Source organism: Scyliorhinus canicula, chromosome 11 (assembly GCF_902713615.1).
Source record: "Scyliorhinus canicula chromosome 11, sScyCan1.1, whole genome shotgun sequence".
Classification (NCBI taxonomy): Eukaryota; Metazoa; Chordata; class Chondrichthyes; order Carcharhiniformes; family Scyliorhinidae; genus Scyliorhinus; species Scyliorhinus canicula.
In genome coordinates, this window is record NC_052156.1 from 24,599,497 (window position 1) to 24,618,261 (window position 18,765).

Sequence of the window (18,765 nt, forward strand, 5' to 3'; positions counted from 1 at the left end):
AATACAAACCGTACTCCTTTGCACTGAGAAGCAGCCGTAGTCCGAGTGGCCAGCAGTGCCGACTGTAGTTCTGTTTTAGCCTCATCACTAATATTGTAGTCAATGAGGAGCCCCGAACAGGAGAGTCAAAAATAGTTTATTTCCTACTCATACTAGGCAGTACAATAACAAAAAAACAGTCCAAGTCCTAGCCGGAACCATCCTGAGATGCCAGCTTCTTCCAGGGCTGGCTTTTATCTTAAGGAATTAACAAGCCTATTGTTGGGCCTCCATTGCTCATTGGGGGAGCTCAATCAGGTTGTCCCCATGAGTCTTGTGGGGGTTATAATATAGACAAAAACTGATTGGTGAGTTTAATCATGGAAATGTGGGAAAGATAGACTATAATATGGGAGGTAACAATAAGTTCAAGGACTTTAAAGGGGAACTGAAAGTTTGAGATGGGTGGCCGTTTGCAAGGACAGGATTGAAAGTGGGCTTTAAGAGGAGTTGATGATGGGCGGCACGGCGGCACAGTGGCTACCACTGCTGCCTCACAGCACCGAGGACCCAGGTTCGATCCCGGCCCCGGGTCACTGTCTGTGTGGAGTTTGCACATTCTCCCCGTGTGTGTGGGTCTCAACCGCACAACCCAAATATGTGCAGGGTAGGTAGATTGGCCACGCTAAATTGCCCCTTAATTGGAAATTTAAAAAAAAGAAGCTGATGATTGCTTTCGCTCATCTTTTGTCTCTCAAGTTACTGATCATCAATCAGGAAGTAATTTTCCAAAATTAACTTTGATTTTATTTGACACAGATGCTGAAATGCAAGCAATTAGGCTAAAATAAAATTAATCTTACTTTCATCTATTATTTGACACCGTACTAAGTGTAAGAATATTTTTTCCATAACAGATGCTGTGAAATACAGTTTTATTACATTAACAAGTATGTATTTTCTGACAGTCAAATAGTTCTAAACCCATATGCTATGCTAGAAAAATGCTGATCTTTTGTATGGACAGTGTGGTATCTGAATTAAATTATAAGACAAAATCTGTTTGCCAAAATCTAATTGTTGAGTGGAAATTCAAACATTTTGGGCTGGATTCTCTGCCACCCGCCGCAGGTAGCAGAGTTCCCGATGCATTCGGGAAAAATACGAGACTGGCGCAGATCGGTGCAGGGATCTCTCTTTTGGGGGCTTACAGGCAAGGGGTCTCCCTTATGGGGGGAGTGGGTCTCTGCAATGGTGGGGTCACTGGTGGTGGATTTCTCTATGGGAGCAGGTCTCTGGTGGGGTCTCCCTTATGGGGGCCTCTCTATTATTGGGGGTCTCTCCTATGGGGGGTCTCTTTAATTGGGGGGTCTCTGGTGGGGGTCCCTGCTGGGGGTGTCGGGTCACCTTCATATAGTGGGGGAGGGGGAGAAAATGCCGTGGCAATGGTGGGGGGAAAATTGCGTTACGGAGGGGAAGGGAAGCCCAGCCACCAGACCTCGCTATTGGGCCGCCCACTCAAAATAAGGGAATCCCTCGCAATCCCTGCCATGCATAAATTTTCATGGCAAGGGTTAGGAAATTGCCTCTGGAATTGCGCTTCCAGCGTGAACACAAATCAATGCTGATTCATCTCCGGCAGAGAGGGAAGTGCATTCCAAGCACTCAGTGCATTCTAATCATTTAAGTGTGTGATTGGAATGCACTTGCCTCTCTTTAATGTGGTCAATGTTTGTAAACATTGGGGTTTCACCACTTAGAGTCACTGATCCATGAAGGAAAATAAATGAAACAAGGCTGCAGCTGGAATGTGGAAGCTGTCAATCACAGCCCACTACTAGAAAGTTATGAATGGCTTGCGGCTAATGGATCTATGAGGTTGAAACACAGGTCAGAGCTGTTCCCCTTCGAGGAATGGACACATGGAGCCTCCAGGTAAGTGTTACAGCTGTAATTGTTTCACCACCCCTATCTGGACTGATCTCCAGCTTCCAGCAGGGTCTATTTTCTGTGTAGGGGAGCGTTATCGTGGGTCCCTGTGGTTATACCTTTAGCAGGGGTCCCTGTGTGGACTCCCTTTAGTTTGGGGTCTCTGTGGGGTCCCTCTAGTTAGTGGGTCCCTGTGGAGCGGTCCCTCTAGTTGGGGGAGCCCTGTGGGAGTCCCTCTAGTTGGGGAGGGCCTGTGGGGGGGGGGGGGGTCCTTAAGTTAGGAGGTCCCAGGGGGAGGGTCTCCCTATTCATGGGGTCCTAGGGTTGGGGTCTCCCTATTAAGGGAGTTCTGGGGAGGGGGTGGCATCTGATAGAGGAAGGGTGGTGCATTGTGGGGTGGGGGACAGGAGGGGAAGAAGGTGGCCCTCGGATGGGCCTTGGGGGCAATCCGCTAAGGAGTTATCCCTTGGCCCACCAAAAGCTCTACCATGTCAGGGCCATGCTGGTAAATACCAGACGTTATCTGTGCCCACATGATTCCCAGCCCAAGGGACCAGAGAATCACGGAGGGTCGGAGACACTGGTGCTGGGCCCGCTAAATGGATGCGAATGGGTTATTAAGACTCATTTGCATTAATTTACATCCTCCCACTGGTGTATGGTCATGGACCTTGATTTTGGCGGCGGGGGTGGGTTGAAGCATCGCATTGGGCGCCAACCCCGATTTCCCCCGACGCCCAAACCTCTGTTCTAATGGGAAACGCACTTCAGGCTTCGCGTGCCGGAGAATCCAGCCCTTAGTCTCCCAAATGGAGAATTCAGGCCCTTATTTTATATGTATTATTCCCATGTCCCGAAAGCCAAATTTAGAAAATATTTATTCATTTACTACATTCTGCCATTACAAATTATTTGTATCCACCCACATCTATTAACAATTTTTCAATAATTAGATCCTATTACTAGGATATACAAAACAGCAGGGTAATTGATGTGCAGTATGGTTTGCAAATGTCTCGGGGTTTATATCATTTTCAAAACATATGCTTCATCGTAATGATCACAGCATCTTCCTGCTCAAGGTATCATGCCTGAAGAGGACATTGGTGATCATAGCCTTTCACTGGATTGGAATCCATGCATTCATTTCCTTAACCATTGATCCAGAATTATGCTTGGCAAATTACGTAGTAGTTTGCCATTTCCTTTTGTAGAATGGTTGACCAGGAAAGTTTTTACTCTTACTGCCTGCCATCAGTAAGATTGGAAAGATTTAAAGGTTAATTATCAATTTGTTTGGCTACGTTATGAATGCACCTTCTATAAGAGCTTCCGGTAGAGGTAGGGACGCTACCACAGCGCCACGAGACTTCCTAATAGTTTGACAAAACCTATTGAATTGTTACTTTTGTAGCATCATGCATGATTTATAGCTTTCCTGCAAAGCTATAAAACCTCCTCTTTTGATATGAAATGTGTCTTGTTTTTCTAAAATGCAGGAGCTTTACCTTGATCACAATGACATCGAAGAAATAACTGACGTTAGTTTGAATAAGACAATCAATTTGAATGTAATGGTTCTAAGCAATAATAAGCTCGACGAAATCAGGATATCACCGTTTGCTTGGATAAGACTTGAGTGAGTTTTTGATTCTTATTAAACATTTACAACTATTAATTGTTGCTGTTATTTCCATCTCATTAAAAATTATAAAGATGGTTCAGTCGGACGTTTTTTTGAGCAATGCAATATCCAAAAATGCATTCCAGTGATTATCAAATGTGAATGTAATTATTAGATTAACCATTATTTTTTTTAAGAAACTTAAGAGTACCCAAATCATTTTTTCCAATTCAGGGGCAATTTAGCGTGGCCAATCCACCTATCCTGCACATCTTTGGGTTTTGGGGGGCAAAACCCACGCAGACACGGGGAGAATGTGCAAACTCCACATGGACAGTGACCCAGAGCCGGAGCGAACCTGTGACCTCGGCACCGTGAGGCAGCAGTGCTAACCCACTGCGCCACCGTGCTGCCTGTGATTAACCAAATACAGTCAATACTCAGTAATCAATTCGTGTGTTTCACTTTAACACCAAATATGAATATATTGTACAGCAAGTGACACATTAATTAGAAATAAGGCAGTCAGGAAATAGCATTAATTCTATATAAATGCCAATATTTTAGATATTTTAATGTTATAGCTTAATTATTGAAGTAGTGAAAGGGACAGCTGTTAGTTTAACCGTTGACTTCAAAAGGATATAATTTTTTGCATATTGTAGAAGAGTATAAAGTTAAGCAAACCGTATTTCAAGTAAATAAAAAATCCTGTTCATTACTTAGGAACCTGGAATACCTGGACCTTTCATACAACAAGATAATTCATGTTCCATCACACCTACCCAAAGGTCTGCTGTATCTTATACTTGTTCATAACCAGATTCAGAGAATTCCAGGCTTCGTGTTTGCTCACATGGAACCAGGATTAGAAATCTTGTATCTCTCTTTCAACAAACTAACCAGCAATGGAATTGACCTAGTTTCTTTCTTTGGCACTTACAAAACTATGAGAGAGCTGTTTTTGGATCACAATATGTTGAAAAGAATTCCTGCTGGAATTGCTGAAATGAAGGCGCTTCACTTTCTAACGCTGAATGACAACTTAATCAGGTAACAGAAAAACATTTAACGTACTATCTATTGCCAACAGGTCCATTTTCCTTGGGTTAACTAAATCATAGATGATGAAAAACATGTGCTTTAAAGTCCTGCCCAGGAAATGTGCATTTTTTCTTTTATTAATTTACATGATGTGGGCATTGCTGGTCAGGCCATTTATTGCCCATCCCTAGTTGCAATCTAGCAAACACTGAGGAGTGTTGCACAGGTGGCGTTTCAGGCACGTCATTGAACAGTTGGTCTGTTTGGGTACATATTAAAGATCCCATTTGATGAAGAGCAGATTATTGTTCTGTCATTAGTATCTCAATTCATATCAACAAAAATAAACTTAATTGTTTGTCATTCATCAAATTTCTGTATGCAGGATCTTTTTCTGAACAGAATGGTTGTCATGTTTGCTTGTATAGCAGTTCAAAGTAATTTGGAGCAATTTAGAGAAATGTGATATTAAAAGTTTTTTCCCCCTGTAAACTGATACCAAAAGATAGTAAGCTTATTTTAAGAATCCACATACATTTATCTTTCCAATATCTTACAACATGAAAAAATAAACCAATATCAGAAAATGTATATATAGACATTTTGTCTAGTATTTCCCATATATTAGTTCAGTTGTGCTATTCTAAGACTCAAGTTTTCTCATTATATGTTATTAGTAATCCATCCCCAAAGAGGATGGATTGGACCTCTGGAAATTTCTATCTGGAACTTAGAATAACTAAATTTGTAATCTTTGTGTTTGTCTTTCGAGATAGTGCAACTAGACTCTTCCGGTTGCGGCTATGCGGAGCTAAGCCGCGCGTTCGGCAGCTCCCGCTATTTAAGGACTTTTGGGCCGATTTGAGGGCCCCAAACGGCGCTGTTTCGACAAATCCCGGTGGGGGAAGGTGTCTAGAGGAGCATTCCGCATAATTTATGGTGCTCACAGGGGTGTGGGGCAAAAGAAAAAGCTGCAGCAGCTCCCCAAGAAAAGCGGGGGAAGGAGGACAAAATGGCGGCTGGCGGAACACCCGAGGACTGGTGGAAGTGGGCGCAGGAGCAGCAGGCCTCTCTTCTGCGCTGTTTTGCGGAGCTGAAGGCTGAGCTGCTGGACTCCCTGAATGCGACTACCAACAGGCTGCTTGGGACCCAGGCGGCGTCCATTCGGGAGCTGCAGCAGCAGGCCGCTGAGAGGGAGGAGGAGGCCGTGGTCCTCGTGGGGAAAGTGGAGTTGCACGAGGCACTTCACAAAAAGTGGCAAGACCGCTTGGAGGAGCTGGACGTTCGCACGAGGCGAAAGAATTTGAGGATCCTGGGCCTGGCGGAGGGGCTGGAGGGGTCGGATCTCCCGTCTTATGTGACCACGATGTTGAGCTCTTTGATGGGAGCGGGGTCCTTCCATTTTCCCCGGAGCTTGAGGGAGCTCACAGAGTGCTGGCCAGGAGGCCCAAGGCAAATGAACCCCCGCGGGCGGTGCTGGTGCGGTTCCATCGATTCAGCAACCGGGAGTGTGTGCTGCGCTGGGCCAAGAAAGAGAGGAGCAGCAAGTGGGAGAATTCGGTAGTGAGAATCTACCAGGACTGGAGTGCGGAGGTGGCTAAGCGGCGGGCCGGGTTCAACCGGACGAAGGCGGTGCTGCATGCCAAGCAGGTCAGATTTGGAATGCTGCAGCCTGCGCGCCTGTGGGTGACATACAAGGACCGGCACCACTACTTCGAGTCCCCGGAGGAGGCGTGGGCCTTTGTACAGGCGGAGAAGATGGACTCGAACTAGGGTCTGGGGACACACTATGGCCGTTGCTTTTTTCGCTGTTGCTGTTCAACTTTGACATGTGTGCTTTCTATGCTGGTTTTCTTTTTGCTCTGTTTCTGGGTGGGTCTGTCTGTTGGGTATGGGTGTGGGGTATGTGGGGAATGTTGGAGGTTTGTATTTTATATGTTCTCTTCTGTAGGGGGCTGGGGGTTGGGGTGAAACTGGATTTCGGGGAGCTGCATCATAAGGATGGGGTGTGGCAGTGTGAAAGCGCGGGCTTTCCTCTGGTTTCCCGCGCGGTGGGGCGGTGGGGGCGTGGCCTCTAATGGTTTTCTTTCCCGCGCTGAAGCGGTGCCAAGGAGATGTGGCAAGAGGGGGATGACCCCGTGACGGGAGGGGATGGGTTTTGGCGGGAGCTGCTGGAGAAGTCAGCTGACTCACGGAAGTACCATGGAGGGTGCGTCGCGGCTAGGAGGGGTCCTAGCCTGGGGGGGGGGGGGGGTGGGATACCGGGTTGCTGCTGGAATGGCCAGGAAAGAATTGGTGTGGGCCGGGGGGGGGGGGGGGGGGGGGTGGAGAGGAGGCGTTATCACCATGGGGAACGGGTCGGGCGGGGCGAGCAGTTGATAAGCTATGGCTAGCCGGCGGGGGAGGGGTGCGGGTTGCCCTCTGATCCGGCTGATTACCTGGAACGTGAGGGGGCTGAATGGGCCGGTTAAGAGAACTAGGATATTTTCTCATCTGAAGGGGTTGAAGGCGGACGTGGCTATGCTCCAGGAGACCCACAAGGTGGCGGACCAGGTTCGTCTGAGGAAGGGGTGGGTGGGGCAGGTTTTTCACTCAGGATTGGACGCGAAGAACCGGGGGGTGCCGATTCTGGTGGGGAAGATGGTGGCGTTCGAGGCGGCTGAGGTGGTGTCGGACAAGGAGGGCAGATATATTATGGTGAAGGGTAGGCTGCAGGGAGAGAAGGTGGTGCTGGTTAATGTATATGCCCCGAATTGGGATGATGCTGGCTTCATGAGGCGCTTGTTGGGCCGCATTCCGGACCTGGAGGCAGGGGGCCTGATCATGGGGGGAGACTTTAACACAGTGCTGGATTCCCCACTGGACCGGTCCAGTTCAAGGACGGGTAGGAGACCAGCGGCGGCCAAAGTACTGAGGGGATTCATGGACCAGATGGGAGGGGTGGATCTCTGGAGGTTTGGGAGACCGAGAGTGCGGGAGTATTCCTTTTTCTCTCATGTCCATAGGGTTTATTACCGAATAGATTTTTTCGTCCTGAGCGGGGGATTGATCCCGAGGGTGCAGGATGCCGAGTATTCGGCCATAGCGATTTCAGACCATGCTCCGCACTGGGTTGATCTGGAGATGGGGGAGGTGCGGGACCAGCACCCGCTCTGGCGCCTGGATGTGGGGATGCTGGCTGATGAGGAGGTGTGTAGGAGGGTCCGGAGAAGTATTGAGGGGTATCTTGATACCAATGACACGGGGGAGGTCCGGGTGGGGATGGTCTGGGAGGCTCTGAAAGCAGTGATCCGGGGGGAGCTGATCTCCATCCGGGCCCATAGGGAAAGGAGGGAGAGGAAGGAGAGGGAGAGACTGGTGGGGGAGCTCCTGGATGTGGACAGGAGATACACGGAGGCACCGGAGGAGGGGTTGCTGGGGGAACGGCGTAGATTACAGGCTTTGTCCCCAACGATGTCGCGGGCACTGATCTCTCTGATCCTAAAGCGGGATAAGGACCCCTTGCAGTGTGGATCATACTGGAGGGATTCATCAAATGGGTGAGGTTGCTTTACGCGGCTCCAATGGCGAGTGTAGTTACAAATGGGAGGAGATCGGAGTACTTTAGGCTCGACCGTGGGACCAGGCAGGGGTGCCCCCTGTCCCCCTTGTTCTTTGCATTGGCGATTGAACCTTTGGCTATGGCTTTGAGGGAGTCAGGGAGGTGGAGGGGTCTGGTGCGGGGTGGGGAGGAACATCGGGTATCGCTGTATGCGGACGACCTGCTGTTGTATGTGGCGGACCCAGAAGGGGGAATGCCGGGGGTGATGGAGCTGTTAGCGGAATTTGGGGGCTTCTCGGGCTATAAGTTAAATTTAGGCAAGAGCGAGGTATTTGTAGTACACCCGGGAGATCAGGAAGAGGGAATTGGGAGGCTCCCTTTCAGGAGGGCAGTGAAGAGTTTCAGATACCTGGGAGTGCAGGTGGCCAGGAGTTGGGGGATTCTCCATAAACTTAATTTTACCAGGCTGGTGGAGCAGATGGAGGAGGAATTTAAAATGTGGGACATGGTGCCGCTATCACTGGCGGGTAGAGTGCAGTCCGTCAAAATGACGGTTCTCCCGAGGTTCTTGTTCCTCTTCCAGTGTTTGCCCATCTTTATCCCTAGGGCCTTTTTCAGAAGGGTGACCAGCAGCATTATGAGCTTTGTTTGGGAGCATGGGACCCCGAGGGTGAAGAGGGTCTTCTTGGAGCGGGGTAGAGATGGGGAGGGGCTGGCGTTACCCAATCTCTCGGGGTACTACTGGGCGGCCAATGTGTCGATGGTGCGCAAGTGGGTGATGGAGGGGGAGGGGGCAGCATGGGAACGGATGGAGAGGGCGTCCTGTGGGGATACAAGCCTAGGGGCCCTGGTAACGGCGCCGTGGCCGCTCCCTCCTATGAGGTATACCACGAGTCCGATGGTGGCGGCTACCGTCAAGATTTGGGGGCAGTGGAGGCGACATAGGGGAGAAGTGGGGGGCTCGATGGAGGCTCCGTTAAGGGGGAACCATAGATTCGTCTCGGGGAACATTGATGGGGGATTTCAGGGTTGGCACAGAGCAGGCATCAGACAGCTGAGGGACCTGTTTATTGATGGGAAGTTTGCGAGCCTGGGGGAGTTGGAGGAGAAATTTGGGCTCCCCCCGGGAAACATGTTCAGGTATCTGCAGGTAAAGGCATTTGCTAGACGGCAGGTGGAGGGATTCCCTTCGCTTCCCGCGAGAGGGGTGAGTGACAGGGTGCTTTTGGGGGTCTGGGTCGGAGAGGGGAAGATATCTGATATCTACAAGGTTATGCAGGAGGTGGAGGAGGCGTCAGTAGAGGAGCTGAAAACTAAGTGGGAGGGGGAACTGGGGGAACAGATCGAAGACGGGACATGGGCTGATGCCCTGGAGAGGGTTAATTCTTCCTCCTTGTGTGCGCGGCTTAGCCTCATCCAATTCAAGGTGCTGCACCGGGCCCACATGACTGGGACGAGGATGAGTAGGTTCTTTGGGGGTGAAGACAGGTGTGTCAGGTGCTCGGGGAGTCCAGCGAACCACACCCATATGTTCTGGGCATGCCCGGCACTGGAGGAGTTCTGGAAGGGGGTGGCGAGGACGGTGTCAAGGGTGGTGGGATCCAGGGTCAAGCCAGGCTGGTGACTCGCGATTTTTGGGGTTGGGGTGGAGCCGGGAGTGCAGGAGGCGAAAGAGGCCGGTGTGCTGGCCTTTGCGTCCCTAGTAGCCCTGCGAAGGATCTTGCTACAATGGAAGGATGCGAGGCCCCCAAGCGTGGAGACCTGGATCAATGACATGACGGGTTTTATTAAGCTAGAGAAGGTCAAATTCGCCCGGAGAGGATCGATACAAGGATTCTTTAGGCGGTGGCAACCTTTCCTCGACTTTCTGGCTCAACGATAGAGTACTGGGAAGTAGCAGCAGCAACCCGGGGGGACGGGGTTCGGGGACGATGACTATGTTGGGGTTGGGGGGAGTGGGGATACATGCGTTGATATGGTTTGGGGGGTGTTACAGTTTTTATGGGTTATTTTGTTGCATTTCATTGTTTGTTGTTATATTTTATATTTTCGGTTAAAAATTCCAATAAAAATTATTTTTTTAAAAAAGAGATAGGGCAACTAAATCCCAAGAACCCCACCTCCAATCTAAAGATAATTTGAATCCCAATAATGAGTTGGACATCAAAATGCTGACTGAACTAAAGGAGATTTTGAAGAAATCATACTCTAATACAAAATTATTCTTTTACTAGGAACGTTCCACTGGAGTCCATCTGCAGTGCAAATGATCAAGGTGATTCAAATATTCGAACACTTCATCTTGAAAACAATTACATAAACATGCGGAGAATCCCGCCAACTGCCTTTTCCTGCATAGAATTATATTCAAGTGTTGTCGTGACACCACAAAAAATCAAAAAATAACTATCCCAAATGTGGAAATCATTTTTATCCTTATATACTTTGAGGCAAAAGTTTGTTTGATATATGATTTCAGTTGTAGTTGGTTGTAGGCAAGTTGCAGTGAATGTGTGAGAATGGCTCAAGACAGTTGAGTGTGGAATGCCAGGATATCAGACCTTCTGGCAGGAGTAGCTACAAGCAGCAGTGGATGACTTAAATATTCTCATTTATCTGTGCTCCTGTTAAAACAGTGTAACTGTTTCCTACATACAAAGAAGAAATTTACACTAAACCGATATCTAGCTTACAGTTTTATGTTAATTATTACCTCTGCTTCCATTATAGGCAACAAAGAACATGTGGATAATTATTAAAACCCATTTGTAGAACCCTCATAATCATAGAACGAATGTTCCATGTGAGTTGAGAGATGTTTTTGACTCTGCTATGTGTTATCCCTTGAAACTGTTCATTCTGTCATGGACATAATTTGTGTGTTCCTTTGTACTGCCCATGATCAATATGTCTTTATGTATTGTGGGTGGCACGGTGGCACAGTGGTTAGCACTGTTGCTTCACAGCACCAGGGTCCCAGGTTCGATTCCTGGCTTGGGTCACTGTCTGTGTGGAGTCTGCACGTTCTCCCTGTGTCTGCGTGGGTTTCCTCCGGGTGCACCGGTTTCCTCCAACGAGTCCCAAAAGGCGTGCTGTTAGGTAATTTGGACATTTTGAATTCTCCCTCTCGTGTAACCGAACAGGTACTGGAATGTGGCGACTAGGGGCGTTTCACAGTAACTTCAATGCAGTGCTATTGTAAGCCTACTTGTGACAATAAAGATTATTATATTATGTAGAAGGTCTGTACTTTCTTACCCTCAGAGTGATTGTCCCAATTTAATTAAACCCAGCAGCAAGCATTTTGTGAGATAGTAAAAAAAGTTTATTTATTATCAAACTTTCCCCTGATGTTTAAAATGCAACATCTCGCTCACTCGACACACATACACACACAAAAAATTAGACACAGACAAAGGTAGATGATCCGCCATAATCTCACTCAATGGTGGAACAGGCTCGAAGGACTGAATAGCATTCTCCTGTTCTGACCTTATGAAAGTAAAATAATACAATTTATGATTATCTTTTTCATGCCAGGCCTGCAGTTTCTTTGATACTTTAGTTGAAATAAAGGTCTTGTAAAGCAGATAATTCTCAGAAAGCTGCAAGGTTTTTTCTAGTTGTCATGTGAGAGTACCTTTAAGAAATGGGTGTTTAAGAAATGTACTTTAAGGAATGGATGTTTATATGTGATGTCAGAGTGTGGGATGAGCTGGGCTGTCTGTCAGCTTTTTACTTTCATTTTAGGCTGTTTGCTGCAGGGTGTGTTTTAGTTTCGTTTTCAGAGCTGGATAGCTGCAGTCACAGCCAGAAGGTGTATGCGTCTCTCTCTCTGTAATCTAAAGACTGTAAATCGATCCTTTGGTGATTTAAAACTAATAACTGCTCTCAGTAATTACTTTAACCTGATGTGCTTCTGTTGAAAGGTTTTTTAAAAAAGTCTTATGGATGTCTTATGGACAGCTTAAACATTACTTAGTGTTGTTTTCTTTGGGGTTTGTATTTGAATTGATGGTTTGTAAGATGTTCACTGTATGTTTTAAAAAGGTTAACTTGAATTCATAGGATAAACATTGATTTGCTTTAAAAAACAATTTTCCATTTCTGCTGTACTACACCTGTAGAGTGGGCCGTGTGCTCCCCCTACCACAATCTATTAAAAGTTGTGGGTCAGGTGAACTCCATGATACACTTTGGGGTTCTCTAAACCCTGGCCCATAACATAGTTAAAGATGTTTCCTAGGACGTTGGTCTTCAGATGAACTTGAAGTTGCAAGAGGTTGTGGAGAGTCCTTCTCCTACAGGTATTGCTGTTTATTACTTTGGCTGCACAGATAGTTCAATGGCTTTAGGACAAAATACTGTTTTAGAACAGCTTCTTGCTGATTTAAAAAAAAGTATGGCTGCCTCATGTGACTTGTATAAGTTCAAAGTTTTATTCCAAATCAGGTGGATGGTTACATACACTGTGTAGTGCATTTCACATCTTGAGAGTTTGAGACATTTTGGGAGGGATTCTCAGTCCCACCAGACCAGATATCTGGTGAGGCGCGCCCCCGGGATTCTCCGTCTCCGGGGTTTCCAATGGGGTTTTCTATTGTAGGCAGTCCCAAGCCATCAGGAAATTCCTGGTATGCCGGCGAAATGGAGAATCCCAACAGCGGAGAATCCAGCCCTGTGTGTTTGAAAGACCCATGCAATTGATATTATCCTTCTGTATGAGTTTCAAGAAAAGGGTCCTTTGTATCCTTTTGCGATAGGTTATGGTTTAAATCCACAATAGAGGTCAGGTGATACATTCACAGCCATCTTTTGCAGACTTTTGTGGGCAGTTGACTGTAAGTCTGTAATATACTAGTACACGTCTTGCCCATACCACATGGCAAAAAATGGAATAGAATGTAGAACAGTACAGCACAGTACAGGCCCTTCAGCCCACAATGGCGTGCCGACTATTTATCCTAATCTAAGATCAACCTAACCTACACCCCTTAAATTTACTGCTGTCCTTGTGCTTGTCTAAGAGTCGCTTAAATGTCCCTAATGACTCTGACTCCACCACTTCTGCTGGCAGTGCATTCCACACACCCACCATTCTCTGTGTAAAGACCCTACCTCTGACATCTCCCCTACACCTTCCTCCAATCACCTTAAAATTATGTCCCCTTGTGACAGCCATTTCCACCCTGGGGAAAAGTCTCTGGCTATCCACTCTATCCATGACTCTCATCACCTTGTACACCTCTATCAAGTCACCTCTCTGTCTTCTTCGCTCTAGTGAGAAAGGCCCTAGCTCCCTCAACCTTTCTTCATAAGACATGCCCTCCAGTCAAGGCAGCATCCTGGTAAATCTCCTCTGTACCCTCTCCAAAGCATCCACATCCTTCCTATAATGAGGCGACCAGAACTGGACACAATATTCCAAGTGTGGTCTAACTAGGGTTTTATAAAGCTGCAGCAAAACCTCGCGGCTCTTAAACTCAATCCCCCTGTTAATGAAAGCCAACACACCATACGCCTTAACAACCCTATCAACCTGGGTGGCAACTTTGAAGGATCTATGTACGTGGACCCCAAGATCCCTCTGTTCCTCCACACTTCCAAGAATCCTGCCTTTAACCCTGTATTCAGCATTCAAATTCGACCTTCCAAAATGAATCACTTCCCATTTATCAAGGTTGAACTCCATCTGCCACTTCTCAGCCCAGCTCTGCATCCTGTCAATGTCCTGTTGTGACCTGCAACAACCCTCAACACTATCTACAACTCCCCCAACATCTGTATGCAAACTTACTAACCCACCCTTCCACTTCCTTATCCAAGTCATTTATAAAAACCACAAAGAGTAGAGGTCCCAGAATAGATCTTTGCGGGACACCACTGGTCACCGACCTCCAGGCGGAATACTTTCCATCCACTATCACTCGCTGTCTTCTTTCGGCCAGCCAATTCTGTATCCAGACAGCCAAATTTCCCTGTATCCCATGGACTCTAACTTTCTGAATGAGCGTACCATGAAGAACCTTATCAAATGCCTTACTGAAATCAATATACATCACATCCACTGCCCAACCTTCATCAATGTGTCTCGTCACATCCTCAAAAAATTCAATGAGGCTTGTGAGGCATGACCTGCCCCTCACAAAGCCATGTTGACTATCATTAATAAATCTGTGATGAGTTTTCTTTAAAACAGTTTCTTGCAAACCAAAAAAATAATGTACATATTCACTTCCTTCATACAAAGGCGCATTCAACACACAAATCTGGTACTGCTATTTTGATTTGATTTATTTATTGTCACATGTACTGACGTACAGTGAAAAGTATTGTTCTGCTTTCAATCCAGGCAGATCGCTCCATACATGAAAACATGGACGTACTATAAATAACAGTTATAAAAGATATAGGAATAGGAGGCTAGATTCTCCGTTTTTGGGACTATGTACCCACGTTGTCGTGAAAACTATGGTCTTTTACGCCAGGGACACTGGTGTCAAAAGGCCACAGATTCACAGCCTTGCAGGGGGCTAGCAGGAAGTTGTTGTGGAACTCGCAGCTCCAGCTGCCGATACGGCCCCCCGCACGTCCGGCTCAGAGGCTGCACATGCGCAAGATGGTGGCCTCCAGCAGCCGTGCGGTGCTCCATGACGGACTCAGACTGTGGACCTGGACCGCGGAAATAGTGCCCCCAATTGGCCGCTCGCCCGACCTGTACCGCCCGCACAAAAAAAGCCTAGTCCCGAATGAGGCACCTCCTGCCCTCCGATCTGTCCTCCCCCGACTGTGGCGGTTCCGGACTGAGTCCGCAGCCGCCTTGCGAGTGTCCCTAACGGTGGGACGAGTGGTCCACGCCGTCGGGAATTCAGCCGGTCAGAGGCAGAGAATAGCGGGGCAGGTCTCAGGCAATCGCCTCAGGTGGTAGATACTCGGCCGAGTACGCCGCTTTTCGGGGGTTGGAGAATCGTTGACTGGGGTCGGTCATGGTTTCATGCGCGAAACTGGACTTTCTGCCCCGTTGCTGAATGCGATTGCAGCGGCGGGTGAGGAGAATCTAGCCCAGGATCTGTAGGAGAAAGCTCACAGAGAGTTGCCTCGCTCCGGCGAAACCTTGGGGGGAAAAAAATTTAAACCAGCTGCAGCCTGTTTCCCCCCCCTTTTTTGATCTTAGTTGTGCATCACCACCTTTGGCTTCTCCTTTCTCCTCCAGCCACTGCTGTTGGACATCTCGCGGGGTAACTCCCTGTTACTGGCTCCTCTGCTCCGGCTCCTCCGGCCCCCTTTCTGTTTCTCTGTGGAAATCCCATTTCCGAATATTCCCAGTTATGTGTTATCTGGATGAATGTTTATCAATATTAATAAGGTTTCAAGAATGGTAACTATCAGATATATGATTCTCAATGCAGTTTGCAGTTGGTGGAAATTCAAACTCCATGATGGCTATCAGGAAGCAGGTTTCGCAAGGCTGGATTCTGATTCGAAGCTTGTAATGTGTAAATTACTCTGATTCTTTTGTTGAGTTGCATCTAAAGCTCTTAACCCTCTGATGGATGTTTCCACAATCCAGGAATCTGATAATTTAGGTTATTGTTCATTGCTGATTTTTATTTCTAAGATGATGCTGTGTGGTATAGTGTTTTAAAACCCCTGTGAGATGTTTAGGTTCTCCCTAGCACCTTTTATCAGTTGCCTTGGAAAGTAAACTGCTAGGTGCAGGTGGATTTGGATTTTGAATCTGATCCTGGAATGGTTTTGTGGATAATTCAGTGTTAGCTGTTTTTGTAATTCACTTGTGCTTTTATAATTGGGGCTTGCCTTTTCTGTTACATTGGGATGGGTTGTCCTCAATCTGTTCCATGTCCTTTGGGACGCTACTGCCCACCGGTGCTGGCTAGCTTCTGCTGCATTGCCTTGTGGCTCTCTGACTGGATGAAGTGTCTCCCTCACTGTCCAGATCTGCTGGTTTTGAAACTTCCTGTCCCTATTTAAATCTGGAAAGAAGGTACAGACAGTCCACGGATTTGCTACACACCTGGTTCCTGAAAAGCACGTTGTAAATCAAAATAGTAAGTAGGAAGTAATCTTTCCATAGGAACAATGGTATAAATAGGCGATTGGTTCCTGAACCAGGGCCGTAAATCAGTTTTGGGGGACCCGACATTGTAAAATGCTCTCAACTCTTGCGCTGTCAAGGTGCAAAGGCGACTGTTGATGTCTGCACGCCTTAGCACAAGTTCCTCAGTTAGTTTGGGGGAGAAAAATGAAGCTATTCAATCACTGTCAGTTGCCTATTTAACCTTGAAGTTCTGCGAGTCTGAGTTCATATTAAATACAACATAAAAGTGTATAAATGCATTAAAATTACGTTTGTGCCCCCCAAAAATTAACAGAATAAAACACTAATTTTGAACCTTAATAAAGAAGCTTCAATCTGTCCAGTCATACATATGGGCAGCATAGAACGCTAATGCGCATGCATGAATTTGCTGGTATGGTGTTGTAAAGTCAAAACTGATGTTGTAAAGTCAAAATGGGGAATCAATTTACAAACGCTGCAGGTGCTGTTTATCATAACTAGAATGTTGTAAAGTTGAGAACTGCCTACATCTGTTCACCAGACCTCTGGATCAGCCTCTCCATTTCCTTTAATGTCTATGGGCCCTACCCTGGTTTCTTTAAACATCACTGGCCTGCTTTTGGCCTCTTTAGATTTTATGAATTCTATCAGGAGACCCTTTACCTTGGTTGGCTCTCTTTTGGCCTCTAGAAAGTCGTCCGGTTGTACTTCTATTTCCCTAAACCTTATTGGCTCCATCTCCCCCTGTAGGATGTTAGGGCCTTTTTTAATTCTCTACAGCTGAACAGAACATTTCTGGTTTCCTTCTGTTTCCCCAGGCTCTGATGAATGTATTTGACTCTGTGGTACCGGTTCCTCATCAAGTCTTTTCCAAATATTATGTCCACTTCTCTACAGGCAAGCTATTTAACCCGACAAACTTTGCAGGCAAAGTTTAACTCAGGAGCCTTTAAGCATGTGCCAGTACTTTTTTTCTAGCACTATGGTGTCTGTCTGGAATTTGGCCAGCAACTCAGCAGCCTTTGCTACAAGCAGTATTTGTAAACACCCGGATATCTAAAAATAGTTAACTATTTTCTTGGAGTTGTGATGCAAAAGGAGTCATTTTTCATTTTTGAAAGAAGATTTGGTAGGTATTTTGTCCTTGTGCCATTTGAATCTCGGCTCGGTACTTTCAAGACTACGGATACAATTTTGACCACAGCTCCTCGTTAGTTTCTAGGTGAACCAACAGTTCTCTTATTAGTGCTCAGGCTTTTTTCCCCATAGAATCCCATTTGGCCCATCGAGTCTGCACCGACCCACCGAAAGAGCACCCCATCTAGGCCGATGCCACCACTCTATCCCCAAGACACCATGGAGCAATTAAGCATGGCCAATCCACCTATCTTGCACATCATTGGAATGTGGGAGGAAACCGAAGCACCCGGAGGAAACCCAAGTCGACATGGGGAGAAAGTACAAACTCCTTGATGCACGATCAATTGTACAAAGACTAAGGTTGGAAACAAAGGTGGCTTTATTGCAGTAAGATGTGTGACCTCCCACAGCAGCTTGCGAAATGGCTGCTGAATAGAGGACACGCTCCTCCTACTGGGTGGAGCCACCAGGCTACCGGCGAACCTGTACTACAGGTCCTACCTTACATCACCTAATACAGGTGTAACAGTGGTTTACCACACTCCTCAATCACCGAAGGCCTGAATTGAACCCGGGTCTCTGGCGCCGTGTACCACCCAGTTATTTGTTAACAATCATTTTGTACAGCTGCTCACATGAGGAATGCTTGCAATGAGGTATGCCCACAATCACCTCCTCTAGGGTGTCTTAATACTTACAGTTGGTCAATATACACCTGGCAAATGTAGGTCTGAGCTTATTTAAAATCATGATTGGCATTTTGAGTAATAAAACTCATCATAAAATGCACATGTATTACCATTATTCTTAGTTTGTATCACAGTAATACTATGCCCATTTGAGAGAAGTTTCAATGGGTGGATGATGGTAGGCGCCAAACAGTAAAGATAAACAAATACTCAGTTTGCAGGCAGTTGTTACAGAAGTTGTTTTACAAACCAAATTCCCTTATGGGCTCTACAATGAACATTTGACTTCACCATAGCGCAATAACAACTTACATTCATATATTCAAGGGCAGCACGGTAGCTTTGTGGATAGCACAATTACTTCACAGCTCCAGGGTCCCAGGTTCAATTCCGGCTTGGGTCACTGTCTGTGCGGAGTCTGCACATCCTCCCCGTGTGTGCGTGGGTTTCCTCCGGGTGCTCCGGTTTCCTCCCACAGCCCAAAGATGTGCAGGTTAGGTGGATTGGCCATGATAAATTGCCCTTAGTGTCCAAAATTGCCCTTAGTGTTGGGTGGGGTTACTGGGTTATGGGGATAGGGTGGAGGTGTTGACCTTGGGTAAGGTGCTCTTTCCAAGAGCCGGTGCAGACTCGATGGGCCGAATGGCCTCCTTCTGCACTGTAAATTCTATGACAATTCTATGATATTTAAAATAGGAAAATGTCCCAAGATAATTCATGTATACATTATCAAATAAAA

At 46.8% G+C, this 18,765-nt stretch overlaps 2 protein-coding genes across 6 annotated transcripts in view; one reads left to right on the top strand and one right to left on the bottom strand.

The window, feature by feature from the left end:
- ecm2 (extracellular matrix protein 2, female organ and adipocyte specific) overlaps window positions 1-11,150 on the top strand; it is a 50,440-nt gene extending 39,290 nt beyond the window's left edge. For all 3 annotated transcript variants that reach the window (XM_038812596.1, XM_038812595.1, XM_038812594.1), the window contains exons 8-10: window positions 3,408-3,547; window positions 4,259-4,585; window positions 10,352-11,150. In XM_038812596.1, coding sequence (XP_038668524.1) covers window positions 3,408-3,547; window positions 4,259-4,585; window positions 10,352-10,523 — 639 coding nt within the window. In that variant the 3' untranslated portion in view covers window positions 10,524-11,150. The remainder of the gene's footprint in view (window positions 1-3,407; window positions 3,548-4,258; window positions 4,586-10,351) is intronic.
- LOC119973940 (centromere protein P) overlaps window positions 1-18,765 on the bottom strand; it is a 400,035-nt gene that overhangs the window by 65,001 nt on the left and 316,269 nt on the right. The gene's annotated exons all lie outside the window — the stretch shown is intronic.